This window comes from Neoarius graeffei, chromosome 24, assembly GCF_027579695.1.
Source record: "Neoarius graeffei isolate fNeoGra1 chromosome 24, fNeoGra1.pri, whole genome shotgun sequence".
Taxonomy (NCBI): Eukaryota; Metazoa; Chordata; class Actinopteri; order Siluriformes; family Ariidae; genus Neoarius; species Neoarius graeffei.
Window position 1 is genome coordinate 2,031,006 of NC_083592.1, and position 19,103 is coordinate 2,050,108.

The 19,103-nt window shown below is 49.5% G+C and overlaps 1 protein-coding gene across 9 annotated transcripts in view; it reads left to right on the top strand.

Annotated features, from left to right (window-relative positions):
• The window catches only part of LOC132872714 (protein shortage in chiasmata 1 ortholog), a 79,770-nt gene that overhangs the window by 47,867 nt on the left and 12,800 nt on the right, over positions 1-19,103 (top strand). For 8 of the 9 annotated variants that reach the window (XM_060907726.1, XM_060907725.1, XM_060907722.1 and 5 more), the window contains exons 2-13: positions 6,792-6,853; positions 10,760-10,883; positions 12,819-12,909; positions 12,976-13,163; positions 13,332-13,491; positions 14,172-14,277; positions 14,643-14,790; positions 15,958-16,071; positions 16,166-16,304; positions 16,409-16,503; positions 16,612-16,857; positions 18,930-18,956. In XM_060907726.1, the coding sequence (XP_060763709.1) occupies positions 6,809-6,853; positions 10,760-10,883; positions 12,819-12,909; positions 12,976-13,163; positions 13,332-13,491; positions 14,172-14,277; positions 14,643-14,790; positions 15,958-16,071; positions 16,166-16,304; positions 16,409-16,503; positions 16,612-16,857; positions 18,930-18,956 (1,483 nt within the window). In that variant the 5' untranslated portion in view covers positions 6,792-6,808. The remainder of the gene's footprint in view (positions 1-6,791; positions 6,854-10,759; positions 10,884-12,818; positions 12,910-12,975; positions 13,164-13,331; positions 13,492-14,171; positions 14,278-14,642; positions 14,791-15,957; positions 16,072-16,165; positions 16,305-16,408; positions 16,504-16,611; positions 16,858-18,929; positions 18,957-19,103) is intronic. The other variant, XM_060907720.1, reaches the window with a different exon arrangement.

A 19,103-nucleotide genomic window follows, 5' to 3' on the forward strand; every position in this document is an offset into this window, starting at 1 on the left:
AGTGCGGTGAGGGTTAGCCTGGGAGCTAACGCGGTCGTGCTGAGGGGTGAGAGAGTGCGGTGAGGGTTAGCCTGGGAGCTAACGCGGTCATGCTGAGGCGTGAGAGAGTGCGGTGAGGTTAGCCTGGGAGCTAACGCGGTCATGTCTGAAGGGCGGTGAGTGAGTGCGGTGAGGGTTAGCCTGGGAGCTAACGCGGTCGTGCTGAGGGCGTGAGAGAGTGCGGTGAGGTTAGCCTGGGAGCTAACGCGGGTCGTGCTGAGGCGTGAGAGAGTGCGGTGAGGTTAGCCTGGGAGCTAACGCGGTCCGTGCTGAGGGCCGTGAGAGAGTGCGGTGAGGTTAGCCTGGGAGCTAACGCGGTCGTGCTGAGGCGTGAGAGAGTGCGGTGAGGGTTAGCCTGGGAGCTACGCGGTCGTGCTGAGGGGTGAGAGAGTGCGGTGAGGTTAGCCTGGAGCTAACGCGGTCGTGCTGAGGGGTGAGAGAGTGCGGTGAGGTTAGCCTGGGAGCTACGCGGGTGCGTGCTGAGGCGTGAGGGAGTGCGGTGAGGTTAGCCTGGGAGCTAACGCGGTCGTGCTGAGGGGTGAGAGAGTGCGGGTGAGGTTAGCCTGGGAGCTAACGCGGTCGTGCTGAGGGGTGAGAGAGTGCGGGTGAGGTTAGCCTGGGAGCTAACGCGGTCGTGCTGAGGGTGTGAGAGAGTGCGGTGAGGTTAGCCTGGGAGCTAACGCGGTCGTGCTGAGGGGTGAGAGAGTGCGGGGTGAGGTTAGCCTGGGAGCTAACGCGGTCGTGCTGAGGGGTGAGAGAGTGCGGTGAGGTTAGCCTGGGAGCTAACGCGGTCGTGCTCGAGAGGGTGAGAGAGTGCCGGTGAGGTTAGCCTGGGAGCTAACGCGGTCGTGCTGAGCGTGCTGAGGCGTGAGGAGAGTGCGGTGAGGTTAGCCTGGGAGCTAACGCGGTCGTGCTGAGGGGTGAGGTTGGTAGCCTTGGGAGACGCGTGCGGGCTGAGGAGTGCGGTGAGGTTAGCCTGGGAGCTAACGCGGTCGTGCTGAGGCGTGAGAGAGTGCGGTGAGGTTAGCCTGGGAGCTAACGCGGTCGTGCTGAGGCGGTGAGAGAGTGCGGTGAGGTTAGCCTGGGAGCTAACGCGGTCGTGCTGAGGCGTGAGAGAGTGCGGTTGAGGTTAGCCTGGGAGCTAACGCGGTCGTGCTGAGGGGTGAGAGAGTGCGGTGAGGTTAGCCTGGGAGCTAACGCGGTCGTGCTGAGGGGTGAGAGAGTGCGGTGAGGTTAGCCTGGGAGCTAACGCGGTCTGCTGAACGAGTTGCTGAGGTGAGGCCTGTGAGGGAGTGCGGTGAGGTTAGCCTGGGAGCTAACGCGGTCGTGCTGAGGGGTGAGAGAGTGCGGTGAGGTTAGCCTGGGAGCTAACGCTGGTCGTGCTGAGGCGTGAGAGAGTGCGGTGAGGTTAGCCTGGGAGCTAACGCGGTCGTGCTGAGGGCGTGAGAGAGTGCGGTGAGGTTAGCCTGGGAGCTAACGCGGTCGTGCTGAGGGGTGAGAGAGTGCGGTGAGGTTAGCCTGGGAGCTAACGCGGTCGTGCTGAGGGGTGAGAGAGTGCGGTGAGGTTAGCCTGGGAGCTAACGCGGTCGTGCTGAGGGGTGAGAGAGTGCGGTGAGGTTAGCCTGGGAGCTAACGCGGTCGTGCTGAGCGTGCTGAGGCGTGAGGGAGTGCGGTGAGGTTAGCCTGGGAGCTAACGCGGTCGTGCTGAGGGGTGAGAGAGTGTGGTGAGGTTAGCCTGGGAGCTAACGCGGTCGTGCTGAGGCGTGAGAGAGTGCGGTGAGGTTAGCCTGGGAGCTAACGCGGTCGTGCTGAGGGCGTGAGAGAGTGCGGTGAGGTTAGCCTGGGAGCTAACGCGGTCGTGCTGAGGCGTGAGAGAGTGCGGTGAGGTTAGCCTGGGAGCTAACGCGGTCGTGCTGAGGGGTGAGAGAGTGCGGTGAGGTTAGCCTGGGAGCTAACGCGGTCGTGCTGAGGGGTGAGAGAGTGCGGTGAGGTTAGCCTGGGAGCTAACGCGGTCGTGCTGAGGGGTGAGAGAGTGCGGTGAGGTTAGCCTGGGAGCTAACGCGGTCGTGCTGAGGGGTGAGAGAGTGCGGTGAGGTTAGCCTGGGAGCTAACGCGGTCGTGCTGAGCGGTTGCTGACGGCGTGAGGGAGTGCGGTGAGGTTAGCCTGGGAGCTAACGCGGTCGTGCTGAGGGGTGAGAGAGTGCGGTGAGGTTAGCCTGGGAGCTAACGCGGTCGTGCTGAGGCGTGAGAGAGTGCGGTGAGGTTAGCCTGGGAGCTACCGCGGTCGTGCTGAGGGGTTGAGAGAGTGCGGTGAGGTTAGCCTGGGAGCTAACGCGGTCGTGCTGAGGCTGAGAGAGTGCGGGTGAGGTTAGCCTGGGAGCTAACGCGGTCATGCTGGAGGCGTGAGAGAGTGCGGTGAGGTTAGCCTGGGAGCTAACGCGGTCGTGCTGAGGCGGTGAGAGAGTGCGGTGAGGTTAGCCTGGGAGCTAACGCGGTCGTGCTGAGGCGTGAGAGAGTGCGGTGAGGTTAGCCTGGGAGCTAACGCGGTCGTGCTGAGGCGTGAGAGAGTGCGGTGAGGTTAGCCTGGGAGCTAACGCGGTCGTGCTGAGGCGTGAGAGGAGTGCGGTGAGGTTAGCCTGGGAGCTAACGCGGTCGTGCTGAGGGCGTGAGAGAGTGCGGTGAGGTTAGCCTGGGAGCTAACGCGGTCGTGCTGAGGGCGTGAGAGAGTGCGGTGAGGTTAGCCTGGGAGCTAACGCGGTCGTGCTGAGCGTGAGAGGCGTGAGGTGCTGGTACCGGTCGTGCTGAGGAGCCTGTGAGAGTGCGGTGAGGTTAGCCTGGGAGCTAACGCGGTCGTGCTGAGGGGTGAGAGAGTGCGGTGAGGTTAGCCTGGGAGCTAACGCGGTCGTGCTGAGGGGTGAGAGAGTGCGGTGAGGTTAGCCTGGGAGCTAACGCGGTCGTGCTGAGGGGTGAGAGAGTGCGGTGAGGTTAGCCTGGGAGCTAACGCGGTCGTGCTGAGGGGTGAGAGAGTGCGGTGAGGTTAGCCTGGGAGCTAACGCGGTCGTGCTGAGGGGTGAGAGAGTGCGGTGAGGTTAGCCTGGGAGCTAACGCGGTCGTGCTGAGGGGTGAGAGAGTGCGGTGAGGTTAGCCTGGGAGCTAACGCGGTCGTGCTGAGCGTGCTGAGGCGTGAGGGAGTGCGGTGAGGTTAGCCTGGGAGCTAACGCGGTCGTGCTGAGGGGTGAGAGAGTGCGGGTGAGGTTAGCCTGGGAGCTAACGCGGTCGTGCTGAGGCGTGAGAGAGTGCGGTGAGGTTAGCCTGGAGCTAACGCGGTCGTGCTGAGGCGTGAGAGAGTGCGGTGAGGTTAGCCTGGGAGCTAACGCGGTCGTGCTGAGGCGTGAGAGAGTGCGGTGAGGTTAGCCTGGGAGCTAACGCGGTCGTGCTGAGGGGTGAGAGAGTGCGGTGAGGTTAGCCTGGGAGCTAACGCGGTCGTGCTGAGGGGTGAGAGAGTGCGGTGAGGTTAGCCTGGGAGCTAACGCGGTCGTGCTGAGCGTGCTGAGGCGTGAGGGAGTGCGGTGAGGTTAGCCTGGGAGCTAACGCGGTCGTGCTGAGGGGTGAGAGAGTGCGGTGAGGTTAGCCTGGGAGCTAACGTGGTCGTGCTGAGGCGTGAGAGAGTGCGGTGAGGTTAGCCTGGGAGCTAACGCGGTCGTGCTGAGGGGTGAGAGAGTGCGGTGAGGTTAGCCTGGGAGCTAACGCGGTCATGCTGAGGCGTGAGAGAGTGCGGTGAGGTTAGCCTGGGAGCTAACGCGGTCATGCTGAGGGCGTGAGGGAGTTGCGGTGAGGTTAGCCTGGGAGCTAACGCGGTCGTGCTGAGGGGTGAGAGAGTGCGGTGAGGTTAGCCTGGGAGCTAACGCGGTCGTGCTGAGGCGTGAGAGAGTGCGGTGAGGTTAGCCTGGGAGCTAACGCGGGTCGTGCTGAGGCGTGAGAGAGTGCGGTGAGGTTAGCCTGGGAGCTAACGCGGTCGTGCTGAGGCGTGAGGGAGTGCGGTGAGGTTAGCCTGGGAGCTAACGCGGTCGTGCTGAGGGGTGAGGGAGTGCGGTGAGGTTAGCCTGGAGCTAACGCGGTCGTGCTGAGGCGTGAGAGAGTGCGGTGAGGTTAGCCTGGGAGCTAACGCGGTCGTGCTGAGGGGTGAGAAAGTGCGGTGAGGTTAGCCTGGGAGCTAACGCGGTCGTGCTGAGACGTGAGAGAGTGCGGTGAGGTTAGCCTGGGAGCTAACGCGGTCGTGCTGAGGGGTGAGAGAGTGCGGTGAGGTTAGCCTGGGAGCTAACGCGGTCGTGCTGAGGGGTGAGAGAGTGCGGTGAGGTTAGCCTGGAGCTAACGCGGTCGTGCTGAGCGTGCTGAGGCGTGAGGGAGTGCGGTGAGGTTAGCCTGGGAGCTAACGCGGTCGTGCTGAGGGGTGAGAGAGTGCGGTGAGGTTAGCCTGGGAGCTAACGCGGTCGTGCTGAGGGGTGAGAAAGTGCGGTGAGGGTTAGCCTGGGAGCTAACGCGGTCGTGCTGAGGCGTGAGAGAGTGCGGTGAGGTTAGCCTGGGAGCTAACGCGGTCGTGCTGAGGGGTGAGAGAGTGCGGTGAGGTTAGCCTGGGAGCTAACGCGGTCGTGCTGAGGGGTGAGAGAGTGCGGTGAGGTTAGCCTGGGAGCTAACGCGGTCGTGCTGAGCGTGCTGAGGCGTGAGGGAGTGCGGTGAGGTTAGCCTGGGAGCTAACGCGGTCGTGCTGAGGGGTGAGAGAGTGCGGTGAGGTTAGCCTGGGAGGCTAACGCGGTCGTGCTGAGGCGTGAGAGAGTGCGGTGAGGTTAGCCTGGGAGCTAACGCGGTCGTGCTGAGGCGTGAGAGAGTGCGGTGAGGTTAGCCTGGGAGCTAACGCGGTCGTGCTGAGGCGTGAGAGAGTGCGGTGAGGTTAGCCTGGGAGCTAACGCGGTCGTGCTGAGGGGTGAGAGAGTGCGGTGAGGTTAGCCTGGGAGCTAACGCGGTCGTGCTGAGGGGTGAGAGAGTGCGGTGAGGTTAGCCTGGGAGCTAACGCGGTCGTGCTGAGGCGTGAGGGAGTGCGGTGAGGTTTAGCCTGGGAGCTAACGCGGTCGTGCTGAGGCGTGAGAGAGTGCGGTGAGGTTAGCCTGGGAGCTAACGCGGTCGTGCTGAGGGGTGAGAGAGTGCGGTGAGGTTAGCCTGGGAGCTAACGCGGTCGTGCTGAGGGGTGAGAGAGTGCGGTGGAGGTTAGCCTGGGAGCTAACGCGGTCGTGCTGAGGGGTGAGAGAGTGCGGTGAGGTTAGCCTGGGAGCTAACGCGGTCGTGCTGAGGCGTGAGAGAGTGCGGTGAGGTTAGCCTGGGAGCTAACGCGGTCGTGCTGAGGCGTGAGAGAGTGCGGTGAGGTTAGCCTGGGGAGCTAACGCGGTCGTGCTGAGGGGTGAGAGAGTGCCGTGAGGTTAGCCTGGGAGCTAACGCGGTCCGTGCTGAGGGGTGAGAGAGTGCGGTGAGGTTAGCCTGGGAGCTAACGCGGTCGTGCTGAGGGGTGAGAGAGTGCGGTGAGGTTAGCCTGGGAGCTAACGCGGTCGTGCTGAGCGTGCTGAGGCGTGAGGGAGTGCGGTGAGGTTAGCCTGGGAGCTAACGCGGTCGTGCTGAGGGGTGAGAGAGTGCGGTGAGGTTAGCCTGGGAGCTAACGCGGTCGTGCTGAGGCGTGAGAGAGTGCGGTGAGGTTAGCCTGGGAGCTAACGCGGTCGTGCTGAGGCGTGAGAGAGTGCGGTGAGGTTAGCCTGGGAGCTAACGCGGTCGTGCTGAGGGGTGAGAGAGTGCGGTGAGGTTAGCCTGGGAGCTAACGCGGTCGTGCTGAGGGGTGAGAGAGTGCGGTGAGGTTAGCCTGGGAGCTAACGCGGTCGTGCTGAGGGGTGAGAGAGTGCGGTGAGGTTAGCCTGGGAGCTAACGCGGTCGTGCTGAGCGTGCTGAGGCGTGAGGGAGTGCGGTGAGGTTAGCCTGGGAGCTAACGCGGTCGTGCTGAGGCGTGAGAGAGTGCGGTGAGGTTAGCCTGGGAGCTAACGCGGTCGTGCTGAGGCGTGAGGGAGTGCGGTGAGGTTAGCCTGGGAGCTAACGCGGTCGTGCTGAGCGTGCTGAGGCGTGAGAGAGTGCGGTGAGGTTAGCCTGGGAGCTAACGCGGTCGTGCTGAGGGGTGAGAGAGTGCGGTGAGGTTAGCCTGGGAGCTAACGCGGTCGTGCTGAGGGGTGAGAGAGTGCGGTGAGGTTAGCCTGGGAGCTAACGCGGTCGTGCTGAGGCGTGAGAGTGCGGTGAGGTTAGCCTGGGAGCTAACGCGGTCGTGCTGAGGCGTGAGGGAGTGCGGTGAGGTTAGCCTGGGAGCTAACGCGGTCGTGCTGAGCGTGCTGAGGCGTGAGAGAGTGCGGTGAGGTTAGCCTGGGAGCTAATGCGGTCAGGGCAGCGTTCTCATTTTTGTCGTCGGGTTATGGTCTGTTTGGATTTTATGACTTCATGACACAACATTCTTATCGTGTTAATATACAAATAGGCATTTAAAGCCGTTTAGGTATCAGTGTTAAGTTAGCTCTATAAACCAGGCTAACTCAGATGTCCAGTCAGCTGCTCTGTACTGCTTCATCTCGGTTGATTTGAACTTTTTTTTTACATTTACCTCAGATTGTCAGTTTTTCTCTGTAAATATAATATATGGATCTCAGTATTAAAGTTCACTGTTTTTACAGGGTGTTCAGTGTGAGCCATGTTCTCAGTTGTGAAATACAGAGCTATTGACTACAACTATGAGGTAAAATCTGTTTTACAGCTTTATCTTTTCATTCATGTATAATAAACACATACAGGTTGTAAATAATATAATGTGTAATTTTTTCAATACACTCCACAAATCCTTTGGCTTTTAGTGTGTGCAGTATGTGAGAATTCAAGGTACCCGCGGGGTCTTAAAAACTTGAAAAAGTCTTAAATTTACTATTAAAAAATGTAAGGCCTTGAGAATTGAGTATTGGATTTCGTTTGCAGGTCTTAAATTTTGTGCATCAAGTATTATTTTCCCTCTCTCTTATTTTCAGTCCCACAAACAAACAGTATTCCATTTCTCATGGGTAATGTGTTCCGCCCAATCAGAAGTGGCTGCTCTGTCACGATCAGGGATGAGAATTTTCCGCCGATCGGCGGATTTCCGACTTTTTCAGACCAAAATGATCGTTTTTGAGATCGATGTAAATTCATTGAGAAATTTTCGGGGGTGTATGATTAACGATCTGTGGTCACCTTATAACGCAGACATCCCAAGTCTCCCGGAACTTCCGGGAGTCTCCCGCATATTGATAGAAGCGAGCAAGAGCGTGCGCGCGCAATGTTAAGGTCTGCATCACGCATCTTAGAATGTGTGCGCACGCGAGGGAGACTGTGTGCTTTGTTGCCAGATACTGCTGACGTTTTCCAGCCCAAAATATGTTCAAAACCCGCCAAAATGCACTTAAAACTGCCCAATGTGGCAACACTGCCTGTGCGCTTGTTCATGTAGCGCATGCCAGACAAAGAGCATCCTGATTGGGTTACTCGGCAAAATAAGCCAATCAGCTTTCAGTGTGGGCGGGCTTTTATCCTTTTCTCGAGGACCGAAGTTTTCAGTTGAGTCAGTGCAGCCTGCAGGATCGTCATGGCAGAGAGAGCGTGCGCCCCAAAAAACCAAAATACAAAACCCACTTCACCTCAGATTGCACAAAATAATCTCCCTGTCTAATAATCTCCCTGTCTAATAATCTCCCTGTCTAATAAGGGTCAACAATAATGACAGTTTCGCGCGATGTACTGTTTGCAGCAGTGGTTTCAGCATTGCCCATGGTGGCTTAAATGATTGTAAAGGACATGTTGAGGTGAGGAGTGTCATTTCATGTGCATCATATTTAGGTCTACAACAGGCTGGCATGAAAAGACCAAACTTCATCTCATCTCATCTCATTATCTCTAGCCGCTTTATCCTTCTACAGGGTCGCAGGCAAGCTGGAGCCTATCCCAGCTGACTACGGGCGAAAGGCGGGGTACACCCTGGACAAGTCGCCAGGTCATCACAGGGCTGACACATAGACACAGACAACCATTCACACTCACATTCACACCTACGCTCAATTTAGAGTCACCAGTTAACCTAACCTGCATGTCTTTGGACTGTGGGGGAAACCGGAGCACCCGGAGGAAACCCACGCGGACACGGGGAGAACATGCAAACTCCGCACAGGAAGGCCCCCGCCGGCCCTGGGGCTCGAACCCAGGACCTTCTTGCTGTGAGGCGACAGTGCTAACCACTACACCACCGTGCCGCCCAAGACCAAACTTATTGAAGATTTCCGTAAATTAACAATGTATGAATATACTTCATGTATAAGTGTGTATCTTTTTATAAATGAGGTTAGCTTGTCTAATGTAGCATGTTGGGGAGAATCATAGTATCGTATCTATATTTTTGATAAAATTTTAGGTATCCCGTGTATATAACTCCTACTTATTGCTCATTGAATAGGGGGACGGGGGGAATTGCTGGCATGTGTCGCGTGGGAGCGTCTGCCCAAATTTTTTAGGCCGAAATGAATTTATAGTTTTTGATTTTAAAAAAATTTCCAGTATGTAATGGCAATTGTACATGCCTGTTCTTTAACTCAAAATCACCATCTCGATTTTCAAATTGACCGTATGGTATCTGTATTACATTACACAACATCCTGTCCAGATAAAACCTAGTTAGTCCACACAACAGTTGAAAGGGAAGTGATAAGTGATGTTGAATGTTGCCTGCTTAATATGCAAGACCTCCTGCTACCATGATAACATCAGAAGAAAGCTTAAGATAATTATATGATAGAACTTTTTTCTGGTTTGCACTTCATTTTAAAGGATTAGAGTATTCAAAGACATGAATAGCAAAAATGCAGAAATATAATACTGTAGAGCTCGTTTATATTAAAAGGTGCATTGATTTTTTGAAATCATCAAATGTGAATTGATTAAAAACAAGTCTCTTGTACCATATTAATCATTTTCACCTGGTAGTCCACCAAGAAGGTAGCCTGGCAAGCCAGACTAAATGTGAATATTTAGTCTGGCCTCGATCCGTAGACATTTCCGACGGGGGTGGGAGGAACAAACCACTGTCTTTCAAACTGTCTGTGCGTATAGGCCAACGCTCTGACCGATCAGCGCAACAGTGACTGTGACGTAGTCAGAGCGACAGAAAGCAGTGGGGGAGACCTTGAAATAAATAATTTTTCAAAATGCGTATTAATTAATAAACAGGTTCTAGATATTAAGAAGTTTGGAGATAATGACCACAAGTTTGGAGTCTGTACCACATACACTCATATTTTTTTTTTCCCCAAGTGTTTTTCAAGGGTTTGCTTAAACTGTTTTTGAGAGTTTTTATTATTTATTATTATTTATTATTATTTATTTTAGTGGTGTTTGGTGAAATAATTTTCCTTAAATTTAAAATAATGGGAAAATAAGAAACAATCAAAAAGTAATGTTTCAAAGCTGTTTATTAATTCTTCGTACTGCACAAACTAGCCCCATCCTTTTGGCTACGAGCGGAGCCAGCTGGTAGATCAGACTTTTGCCATAGCCGGTCAGCAAAACAGCGAAAACATCCTTCTTGAAAAGGAATGAGCGGGGGAGCCTCTTCCTGCTCATGTTTCAACGAAAACTCCAAGTCTAATTCTTCTAAAACTGATTCCAAAGCGGAGTCAAACGCGCGCTGTTCACTAGCCGTAGCCATTTTTCCTGTTGTGCTTTCTCCAGCGTCGCACAGCTTTGTCGTCACTCCTGCAAAAGCCCGCCCAAAGAATCCAAACAAAAACCCTGCGTTGTGATTGGCGGGCACGATTTGATGCCCGGGGTGTTTTTTGTTTATATGGTGCGAGGCTAGACCCACTCGCTAGGCAAAAATATTTTTGGCTGCTAGGCGGGTGGGTCTAGTTTACTAGGCTACCAAGAAGGGGAATTTATTTCCAAATAAATTGCAACTTTTTGCTGATGCAATTAATGGTTTTGGGGTAAAAAAAAAAAATAGCCAAAAATCATTAGCCCCTGGGCCCCGCCCTGGTTTTTTCAGACTTTTTAAATATTTTTCATTCTCATCCCTGGCTGTAGCAATATTGTTGTAATAAAACCGCACGGGGTGCACCCCCAGATGTGTGCATGTTTGCGTACACTCTTTGCACCATTATTGTTATGTTGTGTTATGTTGAGAGATTGCAGCTGATATTTGTAGAGCTTATTGTTCATTAAAGTTATTTATAAGCTTGATTTGATTGATTTATTTTCTGATATTTCATTCATATGCATGCCAGGAGAGGTGCGACGTTGGTCTTAAATTTCATTTACAGTGGTCTTAAAAATGTCTTAAGTCTTAAATTTCAGATTCAAAATCCTGGGGGTACCCTGGAATTACTAAAGAGCCATTTAAGTAATATATACACTAATATGCTCTGTTTATTTTTTGCATGATGTAATTGTGTTAACTGTCTCATGTAACTATACACACATTTTACACATTAATCATTGTTACATTCAGTCATCCTGAACCTTTGCACTTTCTTGGTTAATGAAGGGTCTCTGGCAGTATTTCATGTTGTTGTTTTTTTTTTTTTTTAAATTGTATCATAAACAACCTGGAGCTCAATAAATCTCTCAACAGGCTTCAGAAAGGTGGAGGATGACAATAAGCTCACTGACGCTCCCGATTCCCATCCAACTGGACAGTAGCGTGTACCCACACTCAGGGAAGCTGCAGGACGATTCGTACCGGAGGCCGTGGCGTGGTCAGGAAATCACTCCACACCCTGTTAATAGTTCTAGTGTCTCTATTAGTCACTTAGAAAATCCTCTACAAATGCGCATTAGTTCTAATTACCTCTAGGCAATTTAGTATTTAAATTAAAGCAAAAAGCTGACTTTTGGAAAGCACAAGATTTTATTTGAGGTATACGTTCATGGTGATGCTGTGCACTTCATAACTATCACATACACTTCTTATTATGAATCCCACAACATCATCCACTGCTTCATAGTCAAGTCAAATTTATTTATAAAGCACACTTAAAACAACAAGTGTGGAGCCAAAGTGCTGTACAAAAGGCATAAAATGAGCACAATGTCAACAATAGTGCAAACACAGATTTTTAAAAAGTCTATTACCCCAACCTCTCACCCAGTTACACACAATAAAAGGTGGAGGTGAAGAAGTGGGTCTTAAGCCTCGGTCACAACTGGCCGTACGTGCTCCTACGGCCGGTCTACGTGCAAGAAACGCACGGAGGGCGCGCGTGTGACGTGCTGATTTTCGAGCCGTAGACTGGCCGCAAACCAGCCGCAGAGGTTCTTTGTCATATCAAACAAACTCTACGGGCGCTTACATTTTTTTCAGGTTGCAAGACAAACTTACGGCCAACGTGTGTCTTTCTCCATGAACAAAAAAACCGCAGCGATTTGGGAAACGCCAAAAATCGCATGGCCAAAAAATCGTACGTCCGGTTGTGACCTAGGCTTTAAGAGGTGTTGAGAAGACCTGATGTGCAGAGGAAGATCATTCCAAAGCTGAAGGGCAACAAATGAAAAGGCCCTGTCACTCCTAGACTTCAGCTGAGATCTTGGCATACACACCGACTTTTACTAGGAAGATTAATTATCATACACGGATGACACAATTTTTCAGAAAACTCTGCAGAGTGCAGCAGGAAGCTGACCAGGTCATCACAGGGCTGACACATAGACACAGACAACCATTCACACTCGCATTCACACCTACGGTCAATTTAGAGTCACCAGTTAACCTAACCTGCATGTCTTTGGACTGTGGGGGAAACCGGAGCACCCGGAGGAAACCCACGCGGACACGGGGAGAACATGCAAGCTCCACACAGAAAGGCCCTCGCTGGGCTCGAACCCGGACCTTCTTGCTGTGAGGCAACAGCGCTAACCACTACACCACTGTGCCGCCCCCCTGTTAAACATATCTAGAGAAAATAAAGATGCTATCCAGACTTGAATTGTACCTTTTCTATGTGATGTGAAGAGAAATCACTACAGCTCGGTGGTGTAGTGGTCAGCACTGTTGCCTTAAAGCAAGAAGGTTCTGGGTTCGAGCCCAGCAGCTGGCGAGGGCCTTTCTGTGTGGAGTTTGCATGTTCTCCCCGTGTCTGCGTGGGTTTCCTCCAGGTGCTCCGGTTTCCCCCACAGTCCAAAGACATGCAGTTAGGTTGACGTGGGGCAGCCTTGGGCTGACGTGCCCTTAAGCAAGGTACCGAACCCCTGACTGCTCCCCGGGTGCTGTAGTGCGGCTGCCCGCTGCTCTGGGTGTGTGTGTGTGTGTTCACTGCTTCAGATGGGTTAAATACAGAGGATGAGTCTCACTGTGCTTGAAGTATGTATATGACAAAGGTTTCTTCTCTTTGCCCACTGTTGGTCAGTGACATGATGACTTTTTGTCACTACATTTTATGTGACAGTTTCCATTTCCATGGGGATTTACAGTATATATTCCCTTGTGCCCGTGAACGCACTTCTCTAGCTAACCACCTCACCATACTTTGTTATGATAAGTGCTATTTTTAAGCCTCGTCACTGAGGTTTCTGAGCCAAACCATGAGTTGCATGCTAACCCTCAGCTAAGCTATTCACAATGAATGTTACGGGAACTTAATCATGATTAAGGTGTCCTACGACACAGTTCTCTCGTTCCTACCTGTTTCTGACAGGAAGTTTGGGCACCCCGTATGAAGTGGAATGCACAGGCTCTGCGTTAGACTACCTGAAGGCGAAGCTTTGTCCAGTGGAGTGTGTGGAAAGGTACGCTCTGCTTTCACCTTGAAGTGTGTTGGAATATTCGGTATCGGTGTAACTGTGTGTGTGCAGGTTTACGGTGTGCACGGGTGAGTTGGGAGAGGACGTGGTGCCGAGCTCTAACCCTGTGTCTCCGAGGTGTGTGGAGTCACAGGAGGCTCTATGTCTGCTGAACAGAGGAGAGAGAGCAGCCGAGCAGGACGAATGGACAGAGACCTTTACTGAGGTTGATGTACACTCGGTTTACTTCACTGAGCAAGGTCAGCACTGAAACATTTACACAGTCACAGCCTCAAATGTTTGGTTAGCTTCATGTTGAAATCGTGATAAAAGGTTATTATTGCCATATGAAGATGGAGTTTCCAGTCTTGTGTCCTGTATGTCGTCTCATGCAGCGGTGTTGAGCATTATCTGTTGGTCTTTCTCAGATCTGTTCCTTCCTGAGGAGGTGTTAATCAGTGATAATGAGCTGAAGAGTTATCTCCCTTCTCTCACCACACTACTGAAAAGGTTAAAACCTTATCCTGTGTCAGATCTACTGGATCCCCATCAAACCGGATCACTGCTTCCTGAGCACATCACGATCGGGTACAGAACACTTATCCCTCACACATGAAGCCCTTACCTAGTGTTTCCTTACCTATTTAGATTTTATAGCAATTGCTTCATTCCTCTACAAATGAACATTGTTGATTATAAATTATTACTAAATTGCAGATTTGCAAACTCAGCCTGTAGCACCCAGGAACTGTTTATGGACCAATCAGAATGCAGTGTAACACAAAGCAGTGTTCAGAACCATTTGGATTTCCTTATCACTGTATATTTTTTATATCCCCACTCTGAAGGAGGGGGGTATAGTGTTTTTTTACCGCTGTTTGTCCGTCCAAAACACCCTTTTTCTCAGAAACCACAAATCATAGCTACTTGGTACTGAGCTTCAGCTTGGGGTTCTATACCATGTACACCGTTTTCAGGTCTGTCGCACATCGACTTCCTGTTTACCAACTGAATGTTTTTACAAAACATATAGGGTGGATTTTGATGCTATTTCAAAATGACAGTTTACCAGGATGCTATTTGAAATCCCCGGGGAGAGACACTGCTCTTTACTTACTCGTTTCTGGGTTCATTATTTGTTGAAGTCAACATTCATAATAAATGTCCTATTCCTTTGACTGCTTGCGTTCTGATACAAGCGAGAGCGGGGGGATACGTAAGTGAGCAGTAGCTCATGGTTGAGCTTGTTGTGTTTAATATGTTTGCAGGGAGTTCTCGCTGTATTCTGCTGTGCCCTATGATGCAGTGGCTAACTGTTCAGCTCCTCAGTGGGATATTGAGGAGTTTGGGAAAGAGGACATTCTGGATGCAGAGGTAAATGAGATCTGCATGCACCTCTGAAGTGTAAGAGTTGGAGAAATTTTTTACTGGATGACTTTTTGACATTAAATGAGCAGGTATTTGCCTCTTCACATGTGAGTATTTTGTTTGGCTGATAATGAGGTCTATATGATATTGATTACACCACGGTGGTGGTGGCTGGTCAGTGGTGGTGGTGGTTGTTGTTATTATTAATAATCAAATACTAAGTCAAATAAACTTTGTGATTGATTCTTTTTTCATTATAGAATATGCATTATAGCGAAAAGCTTTTTGGCTGAGGACTACATCGGGTCACACTGCAATAAATAACTTTGTCACAGGTATGTTTTTATTGTCTGTTTTTGTTTATTATTCAGGATCTCATGCTGCCAGATTTCATTGAAACCGATGTGCTGCAGAACCGAAAGCTCATCTCGTGTCATGTCCTCAAACTGCGAGAAGCTCTGAATGTGACTCCAGAACCAGATGGAGAACACAGTTCTGCATTAGACACTCTTAGGAGAGGTGAGCTCATTCAGCATCTGCCTCTGCTCAGGAATTGTCATGAACTGTGATCACGTGCAGAACTACAGACTCCAAACACATCACTATCTAAATTTATCTAAAACAAGAACCCTTATGCTGGCTCTGAATTATGCAGGTCTCATTCATCTTATTAACAGTGTCAGTAGGTGCTTTCGGGACTCGTTGAGAGGGAATACCCTCAATGATGAAGAAGCCTTTATTTGTCACATACACTCAAACACAGACTTAAGCACAGTGAAATTCCTCCTCTGCATTTAACCCATCTGAAGCAGTGAACACACACATGCACACACAAGTGAGCAACGAGCACATACACACACATACCCAGAGCAGTGGGCAGCTATGCTACAGCGCCCGGGGAGCAGTTGGGGGTTCGGTACCTTGCTCAAGGGCACTTCAGCCCAAGGCTGCCCCATGTTAATCTACTGCACATCTTTGGACTGTGGGAGAAACCGGAGCACCCGGAGGAAACCCACACAGACACGGGGAGAACATGCAAACTCCACACAGAAACGCCCCCATTGGCCACTGGGCTCGAACCCAGAACCTTCTTGCTGTGAGGCGACAGTGCTGACCACGACACCACTGTACGTGAACGCTGATGTGACGTAAACTGGTCGACAGTTTGCTATTGCAACTACACTTTTGCGCAACAATAACAAGATGGAGGATGCTGTGTTCATGGGTTTGTTTGTTTTTTCTTCATTTTTTAATGCTAACGATAAGAGCTGTTGTTTACACGGCTAACGTGTTACACAGATTTTTAAAAATGGCGGTTGCTGGTGCTACACTGGTTCAAGTATTCGACCAATTTACACTTGCATCACTCATGGTTCCTCTTGTGTTAGGAGAATACCTACTCTGAAGAAGTAGGAGCTAAAAAAGTCCCTCAAAATGGTGTTCTAAGAAGTATAATCATTCTCCGTTCCTGCAGCGCGCGTGCACACAAAAGGGGCAACTTCCTCCAACAGTTCTAAGAACTATGCAAAGTTCCTCCAGTCTGAAAGTACCTTATGATACAGTAATAGTTCAGTGTGTTATATTGCAGTATAATATCATTGATTAGAGGTACATGCCTAGTTGTGTGTGTGAGTGAAAGTGCAGTTGATTTAAATCAGGATAATTAAACTTTATATTTCTGTGTAGATGATTTATGGATATCTGTTCCTGCAGGCGTGGTAACTTCATCAGAGTGGGAGACTTTCAGTGCTCCTGTGACTGACATCACTGACTCCGCCTCTGAAAGGACAATCTCTCCATGTATGTTAGCTTTCTGAAATCCTAATACATAATACATTCATCACCTCACTGGTAACATTTTTATATTTAATGTCTTTTTTTATATCCTGATCAGTTCCTTTCAGGTCCTGTGTGGAACTGGAGTTAAACCTCATTCTGTCTCCTCCTCCTCCTCCTGCTGCTCCTCCTGACAGGAAGCTGCTTCTGTCCACCAATCAGCTCTCAGCTGAGACACTGTCACCTGGAGACAAAGTGTAATGCACCACTGTCGTCTTTGTACTTGTGGACTTTTTAAAACCTTGTGTTTTTGTGTAAAGCTTCTTATATCTTATGATGTGATGTATGTACGATTCTGCAGGCTCTTGCTGTCAGACAGAGAGCGAGGGGTCCTGGAGAAAGACATGTGGGTGGCAGAGAAACATCTTCAGTGTATAGCGAGGCTTCTGCTGGCAGGTAACACACACACTGCACTTTACAGCAGCTTTGTAGTTCTTATGTAAATCAGTATGAATTTACATAATTAATCATCACTAAAGGCAGTTATTGGGCGTGTCATTACAGAGCCACGCATACCTGCAGCTCCAGTGAGACGTCAGTCCCTCCCTGAGCTGCTGTCCTCTCTGCAGGCTGAGCCGGAGTGTGATGACATGGACGGAACCCGCGTCTCTTCACTACTGCCACTCATGACCCCTGACCCCATTCTCACACAGGCACTGACCGTAGAGAGACACACAGCTGTGAACACACACAGGCCAGAGGTGGACATGATGGAGCAGTTCACGCCGCTCTCTCTCACTCAGATAGATGGTGAGTGGATCACACTCGTGCAGTGGACCAATTTATTTTCATTTACATTCACGGTGCTTGAATGAGGTTTTGAAATAACGATAATCATTCATATATACACACAGTGGTGCTTGAAAGTTTGTGAACCCTTTAGAATTTTCTATATTTCTGCATAAATGTGACCTAAAACATCATCAGATTTTCACACAAGTCCTAAAAGTAGATAAAGAGAACCCAGTTAAACAAATGAGACAAAATTATAATACTTGGTCATTTATTTATTGAGGAAAATGATCCAATATTACATATCTGTGAGTGGCAAAAGTATGTGAACCTTTAGGATTAGCAGTTAATTTGAAGGTGAAATGAGAGTCAGGTGTTTTCAGTCAATGGGATGACAATCAGGTGTGAGTGGGCACCCGGTTTTATTTAAAGAACAGGGATCTATCAAAGTCTGATCTTCACAACACGTTTGTGGAAGTGCATCATGGCATGAATAAAGGAGATTTCTGAGGACCTCAGAAAAAGCGTTGTTGATGCTCATCAGGCTGGAAAAGGTTACAAAACCATCTCTAAAGAGTTTGGACTCCACCAATCCACAGTCAGACAAATTGTGTACAAATGGAGGAAATTCAAGACCATTGTTACCCTCCCCAGGAGTGGTCAACCAACAAAGATCACTCCAAGAGCAAGGCGTGTAATAGTCGGCCAGGTCACAAAGGACCCCAGGGTAACTTCTAAGCAACTGAAGGCCTCTCTCACATTGGCTAATGTTCATGAGTCCACCATCAGGAGAACACTGAACAACAATGGTGTGCATGGCAGGGTTGCAAGGAGAAAGCCACTGCTCTTCAAAAAGAACATTGCTGCTTGTCTGCAGTTTGCTAAAGATCACGTGGACAAGCCAGAAGGCTATTGGAAAAATGTTTTGTGGACAGATGAGACCAAAATAGAACTCCTTGGTTTAAATGAGAAGAGTTATGTTTGGAGAAAGGAAAACACTGCATTCCAGCATAAGAAGCTTATCCCATCTGTGAAACATGGTGGTGGTAGTATCATGGTTTGGGCCTGTTTTGCTGCATCTGGACCAGGACAGCTTGCCATCATTGATGGAACAATGAATTCTGAATTATACCAGCAAATTCTAAAGGAAAATGTCAGGACATCTGTCCATGAACTGAATCTCAAGAGAAGGTGGGTCATGCAGCAAGACAACGACCCTAAGCACACAAGTTGTTCTACCAAAGAATGGTTAAAGAAGAATAAAGTGAATGTTTTGGAATGGCCAAGTCAAAGTCCTGACCTTAATCCAATGGAAATGTTGTGGAAGGACCTGAAGCGAGCAGTTCATGTGAGGAAACCCATCAACATCCCAGAGTTGAAGCTGTTCTGTACGGAGGAACGGGCTAAAGTTCCTCCAAGCCGGTGTGCAGGACTGATCAACAGTTACCGCAAACGTTTAGTTGCAGTTATTGCTGCATAAGGGGGTCACACCAGATACTGAAAGCAAAGGGTCACATACTTTTGCCACTCACAGATATGTACAGTAATATTGGATCATTTTCCTCAATAAATAAATGACCAAGTATAATATTTTTGTCTCATTTGTTTAACTGGGTTCTCTTTATCTACTTTTAGGACTTGTGTGAAAATCTGATGTTGTTTTAGGTCATATTTATGCAGAAATATAGAAAATTTTAAAGAGTTTACAAACTTTCAAGCACCACTGTAGTGCTTTTAATAACATGGTCAGTTAGTTCGGGGACACAGTGAAAAATCACAGTATAAAAATATTAATCACAAATCTGTGGAAAATAGATCAATTTAAAAAACGACAGAAAAAGGGCACGCGTTTGTCAGACTATATACTGTAATAATGAAAAGGAGTTTCTTCACTGGTGGGTATTGTTAAAATAATTTATAGTTCTATACAATGTTTACAACTGCAATAGAGAAATTAATTTTTAATTTGTCACTTTATTTGCAACTAAAATTTGTAAAAAAAAAAAATTTCTTGTACATGGCTTTTCTCAAAACTAAGTCCACTTTAGTACAAACAAACAGTAATTTTCATAATTCTTTGTGTTTTCTAGAATTGTTTGGAGACTCTGAAAATGTGGGTAAGTTTTCATTATTTTATTTATTTGACAACAAATCCAAACGATTGTCTCAAATGATTCCTCAGACCAGTCCTATGATGAGTGTGGTCTGGCGTTTCTTCAGTTTCCCACTCGCACTCATTTTAGTGCCTGCCTGCAATTAGTTCC